This window comes from Somniosus microcephalus, chromosome 18 (assembly GCF_052327205.1).
Source record: "Somniosus microcephalus isolate GS21.2 chromosome 18, FLI_Smic_1.0, whole genome shotgun sequence".
In the NCBI taxonomy this organism is placed as follows: Eukaryota; Metazoa; Chordata; class Chondrichthyes; order Squaliformes; family Somniosidae; genus Somniosus; species Somniosus microcephalus.
In genome coordinates this window covers 46,958,897-46,983,312 of record NC_141004.1, presented here as the reverse complement: position 1 = coordinate 46,983,312, position 24,416 = coordinate 46,958,897, and the positions used below count along the sequence as shown (strand labels likewise).

The window sequence follows — 24,416 nt, the reverse complement described above, 5'->3', positions numbered from 1 at the left end:
GGAAAACCGCCATTTTGTGGGCGGAGGACGACGGCAAGAGCGGGAAGCCGCCATCTTGGATAACAGTAAAAAAAAAAAAATCTGAGAAATTGCAAATCTGATAAAGTACTACAATGCCTAAACACGGGAATATTAGCAACTTTGATAGTGACATCGAAGATTGGGCCATATATGTTGAACGAGTTAAAAATTATTGTAAGGCCAATAAAATTCGTGAGGCTGATAAAGCACTAACATTATTAAATTTAATGGGTGCGAAGACATACGGGCAATTGAAACACCTGTTATCACCAGATGAACCGGCGGATAAGACGTTCGATGAGATTGTTACTGTCCTGAAAGATCATCTAAACCCCACGCCGCTGATGCTAGCGGAACGATTTAAATTTTACGACAGAAGGCAGCTACAGCATGAAAGCAATGCTGATTATTTGCTGGAATTGCGTAAATTAGCGAAATATTGCCAGTTTGGAACGGGATTGACAGAGGCACTTCGAGACAAATTTGTGTGTGGTTTATTTAAACAGGATACACAAAAGCGACTGCTCGAGGAGAGTGAGCTGACGCTTGAGAAGGCGGTCACTATGGCAGCAGCACACGAAGCCGCAGCGAGAGGCACGGCAGTAATGCAGCTACGGTCACCGGAGCTCAGTGCACACAAATTGGGTGTGAGTTCTGGCAAATGTTATCGTTGTGGAAAGACAACGCATGATCAGAACCAGTGTTGGTTTAAAAACCAAGAATGTAGAACTTGTGGTAGGCTTGGACATATAGCTAGAGTATGCAGGTCAGGGAAGAAGACCAGCAACAAGAAGTCACCGCAAGGAAAATACGCAACGGTACACAAGGTGACCGAACAGGAGTCCGATTCAGACGCTAGCAGTAATGAACTGGCTAGCTTAAGCTGTAATGAACTGGCTAGCTTAAGAGTACTCAACGCTGGTAAGGGTGCAGACCTCCAGACAATTTGGGTCACTCTTCAGATAGAAGGAGTCCAAGTAAAACTGGAATTGGACACTGGATCGGCATTGACGGTCATAAATAAGAAAGATTACGGAAAGTTATTCCAGCATATTCCCCTACAGGATACGGGGATTATATTGAAAACATACACGGGGCAAAGAGTGTACCCCATCGGGAAAATAGAGGTTGCAGTGGTCCACAAGGGCGAAGACAGTCAAATAATGGACTTATATGTGATATCTGAAGGAGGTCCTCCACTACTAGGACGGGAGTGGATTAGGAAAATGAATATGGACTGGCATTTCCTACAAACAATAACGAGTGAGAACTCGGTGAAGATAGTCGGCCCAGACTTTGGAACGGATGATGGTAAGCCCAACTCAGGTGCAAAAGACAAAGTTTCAGCACAGAATTCCACTGAGCAACAACAACATAGTTTAACTGTGGATTCTGAGTCTGGCAAGTCTACTGATGTGCCCATTTCTGAGGGACACCGGGCTCGAACTCAACTCCATTTCAAACTACAACAGCAATTAGAACAAATGCTTCGCCGTTTTGAGCAAGAGTTGAATGCAACGAAAGAGTTCTTTGATATAGAGTTGGAGAATCTGGAAAGACAACAGAAGCAGCTGATGGAGAAAATGGAGCAGGAGCACACAAAACGTCTGATGTCAGAGGAGTTAACGGTCAGCCAACTCCTGCATATGCTGAAGGACAGGACTCTGAAATGGGAAAAACTTGAACATGAACTTCAATATTCAAACGAAAGGGGTTTGGAGCTCTCAAAGGTTATTGGAAGAGCTGAGGTGGCAACACAGACTGAGATGACTGCAACAGAGCAGCCCTTGGATGCCAAAAGTACGCTGACTCACGTCAACGTAGAACAACAGACCGCTGAAACAGCTGCTCCGGTAGAGGGATTGCATAGTCCGATCAATCAATCTCCAAAGGAAGTCGAAGTATTAAAATCACAAATGAGGTCACTAGTAAACGACTTGCTGAAAGCCCAGAAAAAGCTGGATGCAGAGGTACACATGAAGAAGTCTCTTCAGGAAAGATGTCTGGATTTGGAACAAGAGCTGGCTAACGTCCAGCTGGGTATGGAGGAAATAGACGACCCTCTCACTGGTCTAGCTCAGGACGACACCGAATATTACGATGTCCTGTCCTGCCCAGCTTGTAACTTCAACTCCCAAAGTGCAGAAATCATGGAGGAGCACCAAAAGTCTACGGAACATCGGGAGAAGCTGGCTCTACGACGGAAACAGGAGGAAGAGAAGGAGGAACTGCGCATGCAGCTGGCAGCTGTGGCAGCTGACAATGGAGCCCAGAGAGTCTCCAAGAAGCAGAAAAGGAAAAGTAAAAACAGAAGATGACCCATCTGAACCATTATCACCTCTACCAGATCACACACGTGGTCCCTCCGAACGGAGCCAATTCAGTTCGGAAGTTCAAACTGTTAAATCCATGGAAGGACTATTGAATGAGTCACTCCAGCAACGTGAACCGACTACACCACAGAGATTGAATCTGTGAACTGTTTTCCGCAGAGACTGAATCTGTGATCTGTTTTGACATGAAGTTATCTATGTATCTATGTTATTCTGTTATGTAAACCTGAAGTTATATATGTATATATGTTATTACGTTATGTTAAATGGGGAGATGACTGTAAAGCTAGGAAGGGAGGAATGTTGTGTATGTAATATGTGTGCTACTTTGAACCTATGGACAGGACTGCACTACTTGTTGGGCGTAGTGATACGCAGTACCACTCCTGGCCATAGGGGTATAAATAGTACTGTGGGTACTGATCCCCCTCAGTTCCCGCCTGTGGGCATGAAGTAAAGACCTATGTATAGTCCCTACCTCCAACCAGTAAAGACCTGTTTGAGTTATACGTTTAAGTCTTTGTGTTAATTGTTCAATACAATACACATACTTAACAGTAGGGATAAACGGGTCTTTTTCAAATGGCAGGCTGTGACTAGTGGGGTACCGCAAGGATCGGTGCTTGGGCCCCAGCTATTCACAATCTATATCAATGATTTGGATGAGGGGACTAAATGTAACATTTCCAAATTTGCTGATGATACAAAGCTAGGTGGCAGTGTCAGTTGCGAAGAGGATGTGAAGAGGCTTCAAGGGGATCTCGACAGGCTCAGTGAGTGGGCGAGAACATGGCAGATGGAATATAATGTGGATAAATGCGAAGTTATCCACTTTGGTAGAAAAAACAGAAAGGCAGAGTATTTCCTAAATGGTGAAAAATTGGGGAATGCAGATGCTCAAAGGGGCCTGGGTGTCCTTGTACATGAGTCACTGAAAGTGAATGTGCAGGTGCAGCAAGCCATTAGGAAGGCAAATGGTACGCTGGCCTTCATTACAAGAGGATTTGAGTACAGGAGTAAAGAAGTCTTACTCCAATTATACAGGGCCCTGGTGAGACCACACCTGGAGTACTGTGTACAATTTTGGTCTCCTTACCTAAGGAAGGATATATTTGCCATAGAAGGAATGCAACAAAGGTTCACAAGATTGATTCCTGGGATGGCGGGACTGTCGTATGAGAAGAGATTGAGTAAACTAGGCCTATATTCTCTTGAATTCAGAAGAATGAGAGGGGATCTCATTGAAGCATACAAAATGATTACAGGGTTTGATACGATGGATGCTGGGAGAATGTTTCCCTGGGCTGGGGAGTCTAGAACCAGGGGCCACAGCCTCAGGATAAAGGGTAGGCCATTTAGGACTGAGATGAGAAGAAATTTCTTCACACAGAGGGTGGTGAATCTTTGGAATTCTCTACCCCAGAGGGCTGTGGAGGCTCAGTTATTGGGTATATTCAAAACAGAAGTCGACAGATTTCTGACTAGTAAGGGCATCAAGGGAAATGGTGATTGGGCCGGTGAATGGAGTTAAGGCAGAAGATCAGCCAAGAGCTCATTGAATGGCGGAGCAGGCTCGAAGAGCCGAATGGCCGACTCCTGCTCCTATTTCTTATGTCCTTATGTTCTAGAGGGCAGTTAAGAGTCAACCACATTGCTGTGGATCTGGAGTCACACATAGGCCAGACCGGGTAAGGACGGCAGATTCCCTTCCCTAAAGGACATTAGTGAACCGGATGAGTTTTTACGACAGTAGTTTCATGGTCACCATTACTGATTATTCCAGATTTATTTAATTAACTGAATTAAAATTTGAACTCATATTGCTGGATCATTAGTCCAAGTCTCTGGTTTACCAGTCCAGTAACATAACCACTATGCTACTGTACCTATTAATGAATTATAAAAAACAAAACTCAGCCAGTAGAAAACTGAAGTAATTAACATTTCTACATGTTGCTATTAAAATAAACAAATAACTGGGGAGACTAAACCAGGTTTCTACAAGCGGAAACATCCTTATGTATCTTCATAATGAAAGAACCAAACCGAATACCTTGAAACAATACTGTTAATCAGAACCAAAAAAAGAATGTAACTGTAGGATGAATTACTTTTAATCTAAACTACTTACAAACTATATGGGCTCGATTTTCATTGGGCCGTTGAGGTGGGATTGGAGGTGTGTGGGGGGTTAAAATCGCGAAATTGGGGAGCACGAACCCATCCCGCCCCCATGCCAGTTTCAAAGGAGGCGGATACCCGACCTGTGCTGGGACCCGCCTCCCTGAGGCAGGAAGGGGATTAGTGCCAATTAACTGCCTGTTAACAGGTAGTTAACAGGCAGTTTTTAGCCTAATCTCTATTTTTATTGCTGAAGTGTGGGATTCCTGACGGCTCCAAACCACGGCAAGTTAGAGGAGGCGGACCGTCGGGCTGAAGGGCTTGGAGGGGTCGAGATGTCCGGTGTTCAGGTGAGCGACGTGTGCATGAGTGCAGAGGTAAGTGTGTTTAGTGTGTGTAAAATGTTTAAATAAGTTTTACTTACCTTTACTTACCTTTACAGCCTTCCTTCCTTCAGGTCTCGGGAGTCCCTCATCTCATTGGCACAGAAAGCAGAATGGCCGCGAACTGTCAAAAGTTGCAGCATTCAGCTTTCTGTTCTGGAGGGATCTCTAAATCAGCCTGAGAGGAAGGAATTAACTTCGTGTACAGATTGTCAGTGTTTGACAGCTTCAAAGAGCTGTCAAACGCTAATATTTCATCTGTCAAAAGCTCTTGACAGATTAAATGTAAATCTGTGACGTCACCTGTTGCCGGGTGGCCCTTAATTGGCCTGCTGAGCCCACTGGGCGAGCTCAACAAGGTCAATCAAGTGAAAATCGCATGGGTTGGCCACAACTCGATGGAGGTGGGACTACAAACCCAAAAGTTGTAGTCCCGCCTCCTACACGCCTCCAGTATCAAAATCCAGCTGTGTTTCCCATCCTTATTTCCTGACAACTTTTTTTTCCTATTGCTCCTTAGTTGATAGTTTCCCTTTTTGGACCCAAAATACAGACACTGTCTGGGATTGAATGAGCTTCAGTATCCAAAGATATGTGTTTGTAAGCTAGAATTAACTTCCATAGTTGATTATTTTGCTGACTCACAACAGGGGCATACGTAGCCTGTTGAAAGACCAACTATAATAGAAATCAATGCTGGCTACTGGATGCCCAATGAGAGGGACTACTGTTAGACATCAGCATTCTAGGCTGACTGAAATGTTTACTCTTTGGGCATGATCTTGCCAGCCCTGGGGAGGTGGGTATGGAGGCGGGACTGCTGGGAAAATGGCACCCGCCCCCAACCCGCTTCCATGCCATCTTCCCGGGAGGCGGGTAGCTGTCCAGCGCCGGGTCTCATCTCCTTGTAGATGGGAAGGGATTAAAGCCTATTAATTGCTTGTTAACAGGTAGTTAACAGGCAGAAAATAGGATTATCCCCTTTTTGCCCTCACAAGTGCGGGCTTCCCGAAGGCTCCGAAACCCGCCAGGTCAGCGAGGCGAGTAGGGCGTCTGCGGGGGTCGGGGGGGGGGTGCAAAAGTGTGCTGTGAAGGTAAGTGATGGGTGCAAGAGTGGCGAGGTGAGTATCTGAGGCAAGTGCAAAGTGTTAGTAAAAGTGTACTTACCTTTGTTTCTTCCTGCAGGCTTCAGTCGGTGTGTATGCGGAGAGTCTCGCACCTCTGTGTTGGAGATGACAGATGGCCGTTGCATTCTCAGATGCAACAACCATCTCATTTCTGTAAAAGAAAGAAGTTTGATGAGGTCTTGAATTCAAGACCTCATCAAACTACAGAGAAAGTCACTGTTTGACAGCTTCACAGAGCTGTCAAATGATAACAATTCACCTGTAAAAAAATTTTGAGAGATGAAACATCATATGTTGACATTCTCTGCAATCGGCTTTCGCTTAATTGGCCTGCTAAGCCCACTGGGCGGGCTTAACAAGGTAAATCAAGGGAAAATAGTGTGGGTTGGCCAGAAGTTGTTGGAGGCAGGACTGAAACCCGACAAGTGGGTGTTGCACCTCCAAAAGCTCCCCAGTGACAAAATCACCCCCAAATTGTTTTCTACTGAAGTACTCTTCAGGAAGGGTCACACTGGGAAAATAGAAGCTGATAAAAAACCGTGATGTTGAACATGCCAAACAGGAAGTACTATGCATACCTGCAAAATATATTCATCCATAATCATGTCATAGCAGATCTTACGTCTGTTACCGTTACTGAGATTTTCCCCTTTAAAACTCCAGACCACAGTCGGCTTTGGATTCCCTCGTACAACGGCTTTAAAAGTAGCATGTTTACCTTTAAAGAATTATTAACATATAAATGTTAATTAAACCATTTCCAAACCACAAAAACATTGATTATTAAAGTTTCATTACAGTGTGTAAATAATGAATTCATCAGCCCCTTCAGTGCCAGGCTGCTTTCAATGGAAAGCATTCATATATTACATGTAAAAACAAACAGGCTTATTGGTTTCCAACTGGCTCTGTCTGCTTTACATTTCGCCTTCTGAAAGATAGGGGAACTAATGTGGTGGCACATCTGAGATCACAGCACCCAGTACATACAACAAGAGGTCCCATTGTTATGGTGCCTGGTCACACTATTCTTAGCTAGACATTGGACAATAAAGGGACTCTCTACTTGTAAGAGCCACGAGGTCAGCTAGTGACAGACCTCCTGATCACTTTGCAATCCAGGTTTGACACTGCACTGGTGTTATAGAATTATAGAACCTTACAGCACGGAAGGAGGCCATTCAGCCCATCGTGCCTGTGCCGGCTCTTTGAAAAAGATATCCAATTAATCCTATTCCTCCGCTCCTTCCATATAGCCCTGTACATTTTTCCATTTCAAGTGTATATCTAATTCCCTTTTGAAAGTTACTATTGAATCTGCTTCCACCACCCTTGCAGGCAATGCATTCCAGATCATAACAACTCACTGCATAAAAAATGTCACCTCATCTCCCCTCTGGGTCTTTTGTTAATTATCTTAAATCCGTGTCCTCAGGTTACCAACCACCACCTCCCCCCGCCAACAGTGGAAGCAGTTTCTCCTTATTTACTCTTTCAAAACCCTTCATAATTTTGAAAACCTTTATTAAATCTCCCCTTAACCTTCTCTGCTGTAAGGAGAACAATCCCAACTTCTCTAGTCTCTCCATACACTATGGTCTGTCATACTCTATGCAGCGTCAGATGAAGGTGGTGTGAGATTACCTCCTCGGAAAAGTCTCACTCTACTTCTCTCTGGTTTCAGGTGATGCCCAGAAATTCAGATTTATACTCAGTTTAACATCGTAATGATCTCCAAATCACATTGCACCACCGCTAAACTGGAAGTGTGAACGTACTCTAAGGTAAGTAGAGATTTTGGGCAGGATTTTCTGAAGGTTACTATTGCATATAAGTACAGTTGAGATAGAAGACGTCTTTTTATTTCCTTACCCTCCTGGATGGTCAGTGGGATTGGTCTGCGTTCAATATCCGGTCCACTACATCCTTGCGGTATATTTTCTGTGAACTCTATTATTTTGACTCCTGGAGTTGATGATTTCTTTTCCTTGCCACCTAGATTGTTTTAATAAAAGCAAAAATAGTTTTGCTACAGAGGAAGGTAAAATGGAGTTTTGGGGCTAGGTTTTCATTGAGGAGGCGTGTAGGAGGCGGGACTACAACTTTCAGGGTCGTAGTCCCGCCTCTATCGAGTTGTGGCCAATCCACGCAACTTTCACTTGATTGACCTTGTTCTGCCCACCCAGCGGGCTCAGCAGGCCAATTAAGGGTCACCCGGCAACAGGTGACGTTACAGATTGACATTTCATCTGTCAAAAGCTTTTGACAGATGAAATATCAGCGTTTGACAGCTGTTTGAAGCTGTCAAACACTGACAATCTGTACTCCAAGTTAATTCCTTCCTCTCAGGATGATTTAGAGATCTCTCCAGAACAGAAAGCTGAACGCTGCAATTTTTGACAGCTCGCGGCCATTCTGCTTTCTGTGCCGGTGAGATGAGGGACTCCCGAGACCTGAAGGAAGGAAGGCTGTAAAGGTAAGTAAATGTAAGTAAAATGTCTTTAAACACTTTACACACACCAAACACACTTACCTCTGCACTCATGTACCCATCACTCACCTGAACACTGGACATCTCGAACCCTCCAAGCCCTTTAGCCCAACGGTCCACCTCGCTAACTTGGTGTGGTTTGGAGCCATCGGGAATCCCACACTTCAGGACTAAAAATAATGATTAGGCTGAAAACTGCCTGTTAACTACTTGTTAACAGGCAGTTAATTGGCACTAATCTCCTTCCTGCCTCGGGGAGGCGGGTCCCAGCACAGGTCGGGTATCCATCTCCTTTGAAACTGGCATGGAGGCAGGTTGGGGGCGGGATGGGTTCGTGCCCCCCGATTTCAAGATTTAACCCCCCCCCCCACACCTCCAATTCTGCCTCCACGGCCCAATGAAAATCCTGCCCTTTGTCTCAGTAAAGGACTTTCAGTCATTTTTTGCTCCACTTGTAATTGCTTTCCTTAGGGCAGTGATTTTCAAATTATCAGGAACCCCTTTGCAAATATTGGTGTACTTCTGGGATCCCTGTCCTAATTTCCAAATGGTACTGTCAGCTATCCAAAGGAAAATGTTGTTAATTGGAGAGACCATTTTTCATTAGTATATAGCAACAGGAGTAAAGTGCTGGTAAATCAACAAATACAACAATCTGATGACTTTGTGGATGCCATGGAATTCTGTCTTGGACCCAATAGTGTCTGGGGAGCCGTGAGGACACTGAAACACAAACACTGGAGTTAGTTCAGGAAAGAGCCATGATACTGACCCCCACAGTCAGAGGACTCACTTATGAGATGAGACTGGTGAAACGTGAGATTTTCAATCTAGAAAGGAGGCGACTGAGAGGTGACTTTATGAAGTTCAGAAAATAGTGAATGGAGTGGGAAAGATAGAAAGATAAAATATCTTCAAATTAAACCACAATGGCACAGCTTCAGTTAGCAAAAGGGAAATTTAGGAATGATGCCAAAAAGCTCTGCACATAGAGAGTGATAAACACATGGAATGGACTTCCAGGTAAGGTAATGTAGACAAAAACCATGGAATCATTTAAGAAACAATTGGATACCAAGATGGGGTGATAAGAGTTTTACTGGAAGGATCTACTAAGAGGGGCTGAATGGTTTTCTTCATTTGTATTTGTCTTACGATCTATTGAAATGGAATTTACTGAAAATCAGGTATTTGAAAGGTGATGGTCTGTAAATTGTGGTCAGCGACGAAGCAAAGGGCGTTTGCTGTTGGAGCCGAAGTAAGCTTCTCATGATTTTTGTGACGAGAAGTTCGGCTTTTCCGAAGTTCAGTTGCGATCATTGTAAGTTAATGGGGAATCCCTAACGCGAGCTGTTGTGATGTCAAAAAGCTGTCTAAGCAGCCAATCACAATGCAGAATTCTCACAGACAGGGAATCAGGGATTGAATGAGCTCCTTTTATTCTAACTTATAAAAATTTTATAGAGAGCCAAACAAAGATTGGGGCCCTCACATGGGGAAAAGGTAAACTTGAAAGAAAGATGAACAATTTTTTAATAAAAATAGTTTAACATTTTTTTTTCTTAATTTTAAATTTTATTAAAATGGATAAATTTGACACTCCACAAAATTAAATTAAAATGAGTTTTTCAGGGCCATAACCTTTGTTTAGCAGTCAATACGCTGTTAAAACCCAAGTTACACCTAATCCAAAAGGGTCTAACTTTTAATGGGGTATTTAACAGCAATATTACGATGGAAGAGGCCAAGTTTTCATCAGTTTCATTGATTTCCCTGATTACACTGATTGCTGGCTACGGGTGGGGGGGAGGGGGTAGGGAGGGCCACAGCGCAGCCAATGTCGGAGCAGTGAATGACTGACCGCAACTTCAGGATTTTTGCATTAGGACGCGCGTACACAAAATCCTGAACTTGCGGTCAGTTTCAAAGGGGGAATGACGGCGAATGCTGTTCGCTCACTGTTATTACCCACTGCAAATTCTGGGCCAATGTTTTTCCATTTAATAGTCTATGAAAGAAGGTCAGATGATAAAGGCTGAGTTATACTAGCACGTGTGCTGATGCAAAGCGGTTTCAGGTGAAAATGTCTACAAAGGTGGCAGCATAACTTTGTAATCAGATCAGCCCTATGACTTCTGAGAAATTGGAGAATGTCTCCAGTATGTAGTCCCACTGCTTGTTGTTCAATGTAACTCCAGCCTGTTGCAAAATTCCATTTTAAAAATGCCCAAGGGTGACATTGTACTTCCTGGAAACTTTATAAACTTGTTGTTCAATCTGTTTAAGATGAAGAAAAAGCAGATATTCCTGCCCATGCTCCCAAAAATGTAAAAAGGACTTGCCTGGTGTGGAGCTTTTTACTGGCTCATTGATCACTTTCGTATCCATGTTTTGATTCTCACTCTCCACTTGTTCAAAAGATTATGATGTCAAAGCTGTTAATTGTAAGAACATAATACAGATTAATATTGTGCTTTTCATCTTATGAACCTGTTTCTGATGTAACCTTGAAGTGTCATTCATTGAGGTTAACTTAAAATGGGTCGCTGTTTGTAGTGAAGATATAATTGTTTTTATAATTGCACATACATTTCTAATATGATTAATTTCTCACTATGTATGTATAGAGATCTAAAATTTGTAATCTCAGACATGTGATAGGGAATGGTAGCATAATGGTTATGTTACTGGACCAGTAATCTAGAAGGCCAGAACTAATGATCAAGGGTTTAAATCCCAACTCGGCAGCTAGAGAATTTAAATACAGTTAAATAAATCTGGAATAAAAAACTAGCATCAGTAATGGTGACCATGTAACTACTAGTTTGTTGTAAAAACCCACCTACTTCACTAATGTCCTTTAGGGAAGGAAATCTGCCGTCCTTACCTGGTCTGGCCTATATGTGACTCCAGACCCACAGCAATGTGGTTGAGTTTTAACTGCCCTCTGAAATGGCCTAGCAAACCATTCAGTTATCAAAAATGTGGCTCACCACCACCTTCCCAAGGGCTGTTAAGGATAAATGCTGGCCTTACCAGCGATGCTCACACCCTGAATGAATAAAAAAATGTGAAACATATGGGGGGAGAAATTTGGTATCGCCCCGATTGGGGCGCAATTATCGGCCGGGTGCAAAGTTTAGCGCCTGCTGCTAATTATCGCCTCCGACTGCAAACTTGACTTCGATCGCCCCCTGGAGATTGGAGCACTAAATCAGGTGCTACACACCTCTCTTAAGGCACTAACACTGAGGAGCGAGGCGCTACCTCAGAGCGCTAGCGAAGCAATGGTGATGCCAGTCAGCAATGGAACACAGACACACTGGCGCCGGCCAGTTCTTAAAGGGGACGGTCGATCTTGCTCTCCATCCACACCCTGCTCATTGCAGCCTTGAATCTCGGCCTGGAGAGACCTGTACATCAAATCTGCTGGAAAAACAATGGAGAGGCCCAGGGAAAGAGCTCAGAGTGCAGCCACCATAGTCTCTTCTAAATCGATGCAAAAAGGTCAAATCAAAATAAACCTGCAAAGTGCTGCTCAGTACCCAAAACTCCTTCACACAGCGTTGAATCTCTCCAGAAGTCTCTCTCTCTCTCTCAGAATGCATGGTGCAAAAATGTCACTGACAAAAAAAGGCAGGAAGCGGTCGCCTTTAAATAGCGCTCCCCCAGTCCCTTCCCGACTGCAAAACGCTCCCCTCAACCTGTCATTGCTAACGGCAGGTGGTAAGGCAGGGGGCGCCACTCAATATCTGGTCCGGGGCGCAACCGGGGCGTTGCACGCTTGACTGGCGTGCGCAGGAGATCGTGGCAGTCGTGTTTAGCGCTGCTGCAAAATGTTTGGTCAATTTCGCGAGCGGCGCATACATCGCCGCGCCCGGGCGCTAGTTGCTTTGTGACCATTAGCGTCCTCTTAGGGCGCTAACGGGAGGCGCAAAGTAACCAAATTTTCCCCCCATGTAATCTCCCTTGTGGACTCCCCAGCAATGTACATAGCATTAATGGGGAGTAAGTGAGAGCAGTTCTTCAGTTTACAAGGTGGAAATGCACATCACCTTATATAACTAATGGCCTTCATAAATTCAGTGCATCCACCATCATCACTGTGCACTACTCTGTCTGAGAGCACATTGCACTTCTACCCCAGTCATTGCTGTACAGATAAAACCACTGACTCAGTGATTTGTTAAATGTTTTAAAATTTAGCTTGAGGGCAAGACTTTCTCTTTTTTTTAAATTCTCCCCATTTCCTGGTTATCCCAGGCCACGCACTGGAGTCAGTTGTTCATAGGTCTGTTCCCATACCAGACTCATCAGATGTCTTCCTAGTTGGTGCCAGTGAAGTTAGTGCTTAAAGTTAAGCAATATATATAACCATGGGGATCTTAACATTAACTGACAATATTCTATGAGTAAGGTCACCACCTAGAGGACTGCTGTTTCAAACATAAGAAAATCCAAACCCATAATACACATGTACACACAATTACACTGAAATGTAAGCAGCAGTGTGTGGTGCCCTGGAAGTATTTAAACAGTCCTTCAACTTGTTTTAGGAGCCACGTGCCCAGAGACTAAACAGAGTATTTCACAAGGGACAGCAAGATTCCAAGCATTTCTTTTTCATGTTAAATGACATAACACACCCACACCTCCCGACATCTGGGGCCTTGGTGAAGCAGCCGCCAGAACTCCATCACGAATGAAATATTTACTATTTATCTCACAAAAGAGGCCAAGACATGGTTTAATTCTGTCCATTAAAGTACCAAAGTCTCACGGTTACCTGGAACTCAGCAATGCACCATGACAACTGAGCATGTCGGACCAAGGTACTGAAAAGCTTTGGTTAACCATCTGCCTCTGTGAAAGGGAGTGGCAATGTTACATTTTATTTAATTAATACTGAAAGTGCTGACATTTGGACATTTATTAGTACATTTGTATTGTACCAAAAATTCCTGTAACCAGTCAACGAACTGCGCCCGCCGTTAGTTAGACTTGCCCTTGCCCATTTAACGGCAACGGTATTTTGCCCTGGAAGTGCGAGATGGAGAAGGCGCAGCGCCCTCTACAGCGCGTAAACAGAGCCAGCAACTGTGTATCTCCTCAACCAATCAGATTGAAGGATTGTGAAATTAACAATGCAAGGACTGAGAGGAAGTGTAACTTAGAGTGGGTGAATTCAATGTCAAATCAAGTTCAGAAAGAGAAATAAAGAGAGGGAAAGGAATATTGGACTAAGAGAGAGAGAAAAAAGGGAATTCGGGTCTCCACAGGTGAGTACGCACGGGGTACTCACCCGTAAGCCCAATGGAAGTGCGGGAAACCGGCACTTCCATTCCCCTGAAAGCAGGGGTTCAGAGGTCGATCGCGTTTGCGGGAGAGGCTGCGCGTGCGCATCAAAGTTCGATTTTTTTTACAGGTTTTCCCGGGAGGGTAAGTCTCCAGAAGTTAGACATGTAAAAAGCAGGCGTAAGGCCTGCTTTTTACAAGGTAAGTGGTGAATTAATTAAAATTAAAACATTTTTTCCACAGGTTTATTATTTTTAAGTACTTTAAAGAAAGGTAAGTTTATTTTTAGCCCCATTAGAAAATAACATTATTTTTTTCAAAAATTTAAATTATTGTTTAAAATAGTTATTTCATGTAATTTATAGTTTATTTAAAACATGTGATTTAAAAAAAAATGTATTTGAGGATTTAGTGATGTTTTGGGGCCCGTAGTATTTATAAGTTTGACAGCACTTCCTGTCAGACTTATGAATGGAGCATTCCCTGCTACCATTGGCTCTCCATGGCCCACGTGATCCCAGGGGATGCATCGCCGGCAGCTGGACCAGGCCCCGGATTGGAAATCCACGGGGGCCCACAGCTCAACGGCCGACGCGCTAGGTAAGTGCAGGTCGGGGGCTTGCACCCGCGGGAAGCCTCCGACCTGAATTTCTGGGCCTATATATTTTTAAAAATCTCCATATACAGAGCACTGTGAGCAGTTATGGGCAGCACACCTCAGGAGGGATATAGTGGCCTTGGATAGTGTGCAGCGTAGGTTTACCAGAATGATACCTGGACTCCAAGGGTTAAATTACAAGGAGAGATTACACAAACTAGGGTTGTATTCCCTGGAATTTAAAAGGTTAAGCAGTGATTTGATCAAAGTTTTCAAGATATTAAGGGGAACTGATAGGGTAGATAGAGAGAAACTATTTCAGCTGGTTGGGGAGTCTAGGACTAGGGGGCAGAGTCTAAAAATTAGAGCCAGGCCTTTCAGGAGTGAAGTTAGAAAACACTTCTACACACACAGGGTGGTAGAAGTTTGGAACTCTCTTCCACAAACGGCAATTGATGCTGGATCAATTGTTAATTTTAAATCAGAGATTGATAGCCTTCTGTTAACCAAAGGTATTAAGGGACATGGGCCAAAGGCGGGTATATGGAATTAGGTCATAGATCAGCCATGAGGCTAAATGGCCTATTCCTGTTCCTATGTTCCAATAATAACTAAAACCTGAAGGAATGAGGCTCCACATGTAATAGTTAATTTTCAGTGTCAGACTGGCAGTAATTAACACTTATCACGTTAAAAGGGTACTTAGGCTTGAAATGACTTGACTTAACTTTCTGTGGTGCGTTTACTTTGTATCTACAGTACAAGTACAGGAACTTCATGCTGCTCAATACATTTGCATGGGGTGTTCTTGTTAATCCATATAAAATCACAGATTAAAACATTGAAATTTCAGCACAGAAGGAGATCACTCTGCTCATTTTCCAGCTCCACAACAGACCTATCTAATTAAAGCCTATTTACCTGCTCCTTCCTCATAACATTTTCTTCTTTAAGTGCTTATCTAATTTCCTCTTAAATGCTATGACAAATTTAAAACATTAAATTAAAAAAACACTATTGATAAAAATGAAAGACATGGGCATCTACTTCATTAAATCTAACCTGTCTATATCCCTTTGCAGCCTCTTTACATCCTCCTCACAGCTTACTTTCCCACCTAACTTTGTATCATCAGCAAACCTGGATACATTACACTTGGTCCCTTCAACTAACAACAACAATCTAAGTTACTGATGTAGATTGTAAATAGCTGAGGCTCAAGCACTGATCCTTGCAGCACTCCACTAGTTATACCCTGCCATCCTGAAAATGACCTGTTTAGTCCGACTCTGTTTCCTCTCCATTAATCAAGCCTCAATCCATGCTACTAGATGACCCATAACCCCATGAGTCCTAATCTTGTGTAACAATCTCTTGTGTGGCACCTTATCGAATGCCTTCTGAAAATCCAAATGTATTACATCCACTGGTTCCCCTTTATCTACCCTGCTAGTTATGCCCTCAAAAAACTCTAATAGATTTGCCAAACACTATTTCCCTTTCATAAAACTGTGTTGACTCTACCGAATCATATTTTGATTTTCCAAGTGCCCTGTTACCACGTCCTTAATAATAGTCTTTTCCCTACTACTGATGTTAGGCTAATTGGCCTATAGATCCCTGTTTTCTCTCTTCCTCCTTTCTTAAACATTACATTTGCTTCCTTCCAATCCACAGGAACCGTTCTAGAATCTAGGGAACTTTAGGAGATCAAAACCAATGCATCCACTATTTCTGCAGCCACCTCTTTTAAAATGATGTAGGCCATCAGGTCCAGGGGATTTGTTGGCTTTTAGTTCCATTAATTTCTCCAGTTCTTTTTCTTTACTAATATTAATTACTTTAAGTTCCTCGCTCTCATTAAACCCTTGGTTTCCCACAATTTCCGGTATGTTTGCATCTTCTACTGTGAAGATAGACACAAAATATTTGTTTAACATCACTGCCATTTCCTTATCCCTCATTAAGTAAGTGGGCAGAGATTTGGCAGATGGAATACAATACTGGAAAGTGTGAGGTTATGCACTTTGGCAGGAAAAATCGTAGAGCAAGTTATTATCTTAATGGCAAGAAACTGGAAAGTACTGAAGTACAAAGGGATCTGGGGGTCCTGGTGCACGAAACTCAAAAGGTTAGTATGCAGGTGCAGCAAGTGATTAAGAAGGCCAATGGAATGTTGGCTTTCATTGCTAGGGGGATAGAATATCAAAATAAGGAGGTATTGCTTCAGTTGTACAAGGTATTGGTGAGACCGCACCTGGAATACTGCGTACAGTTTTGGTGTCCCTACTTAAGAAAGGACATACTTGCTCTCGAGTCAGTACAAAGAAGGTTCACTCGGTTAATCCCGGGGATGAGGGGATGGACATATGAGGAGAGGTTGAGTAGATTGGGACTCTACTCATTGGAGTTCAGAAGAATGAGAGGCGATCTTATTGAAACATATAAGATTGTGAAGGGGTTGGATCGGGTGGATGCGGGGAGGATGTTCCTGATAATGGGTGAAACTAGAACTAGGGGGCATAGTCTTAGAATAAGGGGCTGCTCTTTCAAAACTGAGATGAGGAGGAACTACTTCACTCAGAGGGTGGTAGGTCCATGGAATATGCTGCCCCAAAAAGCTGTAGAAGCTACATCATTACATAAATTTAAAACAGAAATAGACAGTTTCCTAGAAGTAAAGGGAATTAAGGGTTACAGGGAGCGGGCAGGAATTTGGACATGAGTCTAGGTCCGGATCGGTCATGGCCCTGTGGGTAGCGGAGCGGGCCCAGGGGCCGTGTAGCCTGATCCTGCTCCTATGTCGTGTGTCTAATTCTATTAGATTCAGGAGATGGTTCTGTGACAGTGGATTGGCGGTTAGGATCAGATCAGCCATGATCTTATTGAATGGTGGAGCAGGCTCGAGGGGCCAATTGGCCTACTCCTGCTCCTATTTCTTATGTTCTTATGTTCTTATTATATTTTCTCCTGTCTCTGCCTCTAAGGGACCCACGTTTACTTTCACTAATCTCTTACTTTTTACAAACTAGTAAAAGCTCTTACATCTCTGTTCAAACAGCAGGACAGCAACACAGAAACCTTTCTCTCAAACTTTCAGTGGAGCTAAATACAACCTTTCCACATTATTTTTTTTAAAGAAAATCTACCAACTAAATTGATTTAATTTTATTATTTTGATTTGCAAGTAGGGAATTAAACGACACTGAAATGTGCCAAGAAAATATGAATCTGTTAAAAGATATTGGCCTAGAAATTCACTTTGGGGCGGCCAGCTTGCTCGCGCCCAAAAGTTAGCGCTGGGCGGGGAGCCATTAGCGATCGTCAGATATTCAGTGTTTGCGCCCCAATTCGGAACCGGGCGCTATACCAGGGTGTGCCCGCCTCCACTTGGGGCGCTGGCACTGAATTTCAGTGCTCTTGGCACCGCTGCGCCAGCCGCTGCGGAGCGGCAGGCTGCGGTACTGCAGGCCTCCTCCTCTTAAGGGGGAGCTGCCTGCAACGGGGAGATCGCCGCTGGAGAGTGCCGGCAAATGAGCCCGGCACCACGGAGAAGTGCTGGGTTCGCGGAAAGCAGCCGGCAATGCTGCGGGGGGGGGGGGTGGAGGAGGCCGGGGAAGGAGGTGCGGGCAGGCGGCCGCCGAAGAAGCGGCCGGCCGCACCTTCCCCTTTAAAGCGCCCCACTAAGGCTACAGCACGGCCCCGTTTTCTGGTCGCTGTTTGCGGCCGCTTCGGAGGAGGCGGCCGCTACTAAATATGGGGATCGGGGCGGAACCGGGGCACTGCGCACACCGATGACATCATCGGTGCCGGCGCAGCGCTAACGGCTACCGCCGCCAATACCGCTGCGCTGAATATCAGCGCAAACTCATTTTTGGCGCAGAAGCCCTCTTTAGGCGGTAACTGGCCGCAAAGCTGGCAGCGCCTTAATGAATTTCTAGGCCATTGTTATTATTATATTTGAATTTTGTGGGATGATGACAATAAATTTAAATCTAAGTGGTATGTTGTAATTGTAAGTTAGTGGGAATTTCAGCACACTCATGAAGCATCTTTGAGAAACAAAGCTGTTGATAAATTGCTCTACTGTTTAGTAAATATCTCTTCATGCACAGGCTCTAGCTGTTGTCAATAAAAATAATCAGAGTTGGCCAAATTGAATAGAATCTTACTGCACAGAAGGAGGCCATTCAGCCTATTGTGCCTGTGCTGAATACAAGCACGCCAAATGAAAAACAATCTACACAATAAGAAAATAACTTAAAAATCCAGGAATTGAATTAGCATATTTAACAATTAACAATTTGAGGTCTTGCAAAGCAATGACACACATTACCACAACATTTAATGATCTGTTGATTCTATTCATGTCCATGACTAAAATAATTGAATGATTTTGACCTGCGCTTCAACTAGAATCATTTCTGCATTCCAAAAATATTAAGCAGCATGGGGCCGCTAAATATTTTAAGCTGTGAACCTTGTTGGAAATTGATAGATTTCATTACATTTTGCTTGGACAGGGTAGGAATCTTTTGATGTCAAGCAAGTAATAAAACTGCAGACAAGCTGGATCATATCTATCTATCTGTCTATCTATATATCACTGTTAAAGTGCTGTAGCAGTATAATTCATCAAGCTATTTATAGAACAGATGCTCTTTGACCAAGCCAGTCATTCTGGAGCTCTATGTCAATATGACATTAGTGGAGACCCACAACCCAGGCAGTCACACAGAGGTGTAAATTCAGAGACACACACAGATAGCGATTGCTTACCACCTGAAACGTCTTTGTTTAAGGTCAGTGCCCCTGTTATATTGATGTATGAAGATTAAGATGTGCTCTTATTTTGGAATCTGTGGCTAATACTATTTCTATACATTTTAGTATAAAGTAAAACAGTAACCTGGTACCAGAGCCCAGACAAAGTTCAGAAGATTAACTCACTTACCCGAATTATAGAGGCTCAATTACAGTTACAGTATATACAATAGCTTTTTATGAGGGTGAGATGTAAATCAACTTTTATCCACTAGATGGCAGCAAACAGGTACAAAACTCCAGTGTATCATCTTCACCTTTCAATCACAGTCCAGTTTTATTATTACTTACATAATTTGCTTTTATGTTTTTCTTCACTTTTGTAAATGGATTACTTAGAGGTAATGGTAACAGAGCCTACTCTACTGGCATGTACACACTAGTATGTTTCTTTTAAGCCCAAATTTCTTCATTGAAATTTCTACAGTATCCTGCTTTTAACTGTGCAGTCATTTTCTTGTGAAACTATAACTATCCATATCTCAATCCTCAACACTCCAAATGTTAATCGGTTCATTATTTATTTCCCAACTGGTGTCTACTCTGTACAAGGATGATTTAAGTAGTTACCTGTCGTTTTATTGTAAATATAAAATGATATTTTTTCCTGAGATTAATTTTTTTGCATAATAGTGCAATTTATCTCTTTTTGAGAACCAACGATTCTGATAAATCACTTAACAGGAGCACAATATGAAAACAGTTATACTACAAGTACTGATCTAAGATCGTGTATTTACCAGCTGCAATGTGCAGGCAGCCCACTGGACTTGTACTGCAGACTGACCGCAGTCTGACCATCGTCAAGGTACAGCAGTGATGGCAGACGTGTTTAGCGGGTATGGCGAGCTCGTCTCGTCAGGTGGCTCATTTTCTTTAATCTTACGGAAGAATGAATGGGACTGTCCACTTTTTTTGTACCATTTAAAAAGCTTTGGAAGTTCCTGGGAGCTTCACTGAGGCACCTTTTAGAATGCAGCTCGACACCCGACCAGAGTTATACTGCAGCTGGTCAAGCCTCGAAACAATATGAGACAGTCTCCTGGAAGAGGGTCTCACAATGACTTCACTGAGCTTGCGTATTTGGGCGGGAGCTGGTCGCAGTTGCTCCCCCACTTTTCAAAATGTTCAGTGCCAGAAATGACTTTCCATTGGTGCAAATGTTTTTTTTAAGCAAGTGCTATGCCATTTAAATTTAACATTACTGATATGTCGGCCGGAGTTGTGCAATTTGCCTGAAATTGGCAAAACCAGCGGAAAAGATCACGGAATTTTGAGCGCAAGTTACATTTAGAGTTTCTTTTGCGCTAGTTTAAAAAACATCGTGCTAGAAGCAGGCCCCGCCCACAAATCTGCCCATGCCCTCAGATTGAATTAATCACCATTGGGAGGTTCTGCTAAATGCGTTCGCTTGCAGGCTTTCGAGAAGGCTCTAAAAATTAAGCTGGTTCTTTTAGGTGCAAGGACACCAATAGGCATGTTTTAAAAGCTATTGAATATGCATTTTTAAAATTTACTAAGAAACTGACTACAGGAAACTCTCTTAACTGGCACTTAAAAAATATCCGGAAATCTCCCTTAACCGGCAAAATTCAGGAGTAGGTTCAGGTAAGTTTTACTATATATTAGTGGTCGTGTAACCGGGGTTCCTGGATCTGTGGCCGTGCAACAGGGACTCCTGCATCTGTGGCCGTGTAACCGGGACTCCTGCACAAGTGCCCTGTAACCGGGGCTCCTGTACCTGTGGCCATGTACGGGGCTCTCGTACCTTGGTAAGTATACCTCTCTGTAATCCGGACTTTTTGATCAACCGGCACCACGCCACAGTGCCGGATAAAAAAGAGTTTCCTGTACTGTGCCCCAATATAACTAGCAAATGGTTCTGTATAGTTTGTAAACGTCATTTTCAGTTATTTAAAATCGGGTTACTCACAAGCGGTGGATTAGACACTGATTAAAATGTTTATTTTTGTGATTAAACCCATTTACGGCGATATTAATCCAACTGCACCAGGTTGCCACTCTTAAATATATCAAGGAATACTCCTTAAAGCCAAACTTTTTTTTAAAATTATGTTTTAAAACACTGCCATCTGTGCTGGTTCATGGCAGATTTTGTGTGTGCCGATATGCAAGTGAGTTCTCAAAACTAGAGCAAGTTTGGGCGTAATATGCGCCTGGATCGCCGATTGCGCCCAAAGAGGAAACTTTTTATTTGTTGACCACCAATGTTACCAATCTTTTACAAATCATATTTTGTGAAAATAAACTGGCTGAGCAAGAGCAGCTTACCTTCTGATTCTTCTCTGTGTCTTTGGTCTCCTGCTCAATCCTATCATTTTGCACAGTTAAAACATTTTCAATTTAGATTACAATAATTAACCGATTCATGGCTGTTCTTCTCCTATTTCTCATACAAGCTCATGTTCCTTCAAGATAAAAATTATCGCAGAAAATCAAATTGTACCCATAGCAACAGTAACATAAATACTGCAGCTCTGGTAAAAGAATATTTTACCCATCACCTGAAACTATCATTTGTTAAAGGAAGCCACTTAAAGGAACTTTCCAAGACCTACGTTGGAACTGACAACCAAATACCACTAGAAATGATTACAATATACCAAACGACTTGCTAAACTCACAATGTTATTTTACTTCACTCTGCCACCAGTAGCGTTTGAAAGATGCAATTGCTTTCATTATACATTAATACTCTCGTACGTACCTTTCCCATTTGAAGTGCACAGCTCGGTTCTTAATGGATGAATGTGCTTTATCCCTGAGGGTTTCGCACTTCAGTCCTCAGTAAATACCAACGTTTCATGGACCTTGCCAACAAATCTGTCAGAGATATGAAGCAAGCTTTATCAAATTACCTCCAGCGATTAGTGGATACTGACTATTTTATATTTGTCACTCCCTCAACACTCTCAGACTAAAGGTATACTGCAGCTGCTGATATGAGAGTGGTGATGCACTGTCACCAGACCGAACTCCAAGAGACTGGCTCCAAGGGGCTGCAGCGTGTATGTTTCGATATACATACACAGAGCTCCAATCCCATCCAAATCATGTTTAATGTTTTGGATGCTCCCATGCACACTCTCCTTAAAAATATTCTATACAAAGTTTTAGAGGTTCCCAGACAGTCTAGTGGATCATCTGGAAACTTTTGAAATGTGGCTTGGGACCAATAACAGAGTTATAACGTAACTGATGAAAAGTAGGTTTATAAGAGGTCTCCTAGAAGGGATCTCACTTGACTTAAATGAATTTGGGTCTCAGATGGGGCACTGACACCTAAGTTGTACCATCACTAGGGGGCGACTTTAACCCTACTCACTCAGCAGAAACCTGTCAGGTGGGCAGTTAAAATCGCCCTGGTTCTTACCTGTCCGAAAGCCGCCATGATCGCAACATCTGCAATTCTAACCTGCTCTCCTGAGCAAGCAGCAAGGACACGCGCCTGGAGCCAACAGGGTCCTTCTTTACATATGCTTGTTGCGGCCTAATGACCTCATTGGGACTCGACTGTAATTTTAATTAGGCCTGAGAGGGGAATCCACCTGGAGTTAAAATCAGGGCCAAGTCGATGCACACCCCAAAACCACTTTATATTTACACAAAAGTGGTAGTATGACTAAACCCTAAATCTCTAGCTAATAGATATGGGACAGGAGGGACCAAGCTCTAAATATGAACAGTGGAATCAACCAATACAGCCTAAAGCACAGTAAAAAAAAAAGTTTCTAATTTACATAAAGTATTTCTGTAAGTTCTCTTACACGGATCATAACATTCAAGAATTATTACACCAAAAGCAATCAGTTATGACGCAGTAGAATATGTACAAATACATCTGAAGAGGAAATATATGTGCGAATGCTTTGTTTCAGATGTATCGATGGTTTACTTTTTTTCTTGAAGTCTTGAACAAAGGGGTGTCGGTCCTGGGGATTCGAATACACAGCTCAGGCCTTAACCACTGCCCTGACAGTGTGCCATAACTACTTGCTCAGAAGAACATAATAAGAACATAAGACGTAGGAGCAGGAGTAGGTCATTTGGCCCCACGAGCCTGCTCCGCCATTCAATAAGATCATGGCTGATCTGATCTTGGCCTCAATTCCACTTCCCTGCCCGCTCCCTGTAACCCTTGACTCCCTTACATTTCAAAAATCTGTCGATCTCCACCTTAAACATATTCAATGACCCAGCCTCCACAGCTCTCTGGGGAAGAGAATTCCAAAGACTCACGACCCTCTGAGAGAAGAAATTCCTCCTCATTTCCGATTTAAAGGGGTGCCCCCTTATATTCTGAAATTATGCCCCTGAGTTCTAGATTCCCCCACGAGGAGAAACATCCTCTCTGCATCTACCCTGTCAAGCCCCTTCAGAATCTTATATGTTTCAATAAGATCCCCTCTCATTCTCCTAAACTCCAATGAGTATAGGCCCAACCTGCTCAACCTTCCTTCATAAGACAACCCCTTCATCTCTGGAATCAACCTCGTGAACCTTCTCTGAACTGCCTGCAATGCAAGTATATCCTTCCCTAAATAAGGAGACCAAAACTGTACGCAGTACTCCAGGTGTGGTCTCACCAACGCCCTGTACAGTTGTAACAGGACTTCCCTACTTTTATACTCCATTTCCTTTGCAATAAAGGACAACACTCCATTTGCCTTCCTAATTACTTGCTGTACCTGCATGCTAACTTTTTGTGATTCATGTACAAGGACCCCCAGATCCCTCTGTACCTCAGCATTTTGTAATCTCTCCCCATTTAAATAATAATTTGCTTTTTTATTTTTCCTACCAAAGTGGATAACATTTCCATTTCCGTCTTTTGATCAATCTGCTGGAGATTACCTGGTAAATGGCAGCCGGTGTTGTATTGTTATGGGTTACCTGATGTTGTAGATTGACACAGATTGAATAAGCTGGAAAGAAAATCTTTGCACTAGTTTGGGCTGGATTTTTAACACAGGGTCCAGAATTAAAAGAGAGTTTCAAATCACTGTGAACTCTACTTAAAAACTGACTTTTTAATCAATGTAGCGTTATCAGAGGGATTGTTTCATGTAAAATTACACTTTTGAAAGAAGCATGGGTGATTTTAAGCATTAAGATATTTGTTGCTATTCAGTTCGTCTAGATTAACAAAGAAATTGACAGAAATCTCATAAAAATTACTTCCTCATAATTTTCAAAACTGTA

At 43.0% G+C, this 24,416-nt stretch overlaps 1 protein-coding gene across 1 annotated transcript in view; it reads right to left on the bottom strand.

The window, feature by feature from the left end:
* Window positions 1-22,028, bottom strand: part of LOC147105252 (immunoglobulin-like and fibronectin type III domain-containing protein 1) — a 101,624-nt gene extending 79,596 nt beyond the window's left edge. The window contains 4 exon segments of the mRNA XM_086011418.1: window positions 6,564-6,703; window positions 7,858-7,980; window positions 10,819-10,911; window positions 21,922-22,028. Coding sequence (XP_085867544.1) covers window positions 6,564-6,703; window positions 7,858-7,980; window positions 10,819-10,864 — 309 coding nt within the window. The 5' untranslated portion in view covers window positions 10,865-10,911; window positions 21,922-22,028.
* Window positions 22,029-24,416: the final 2,388 nt, after the last annotated feature.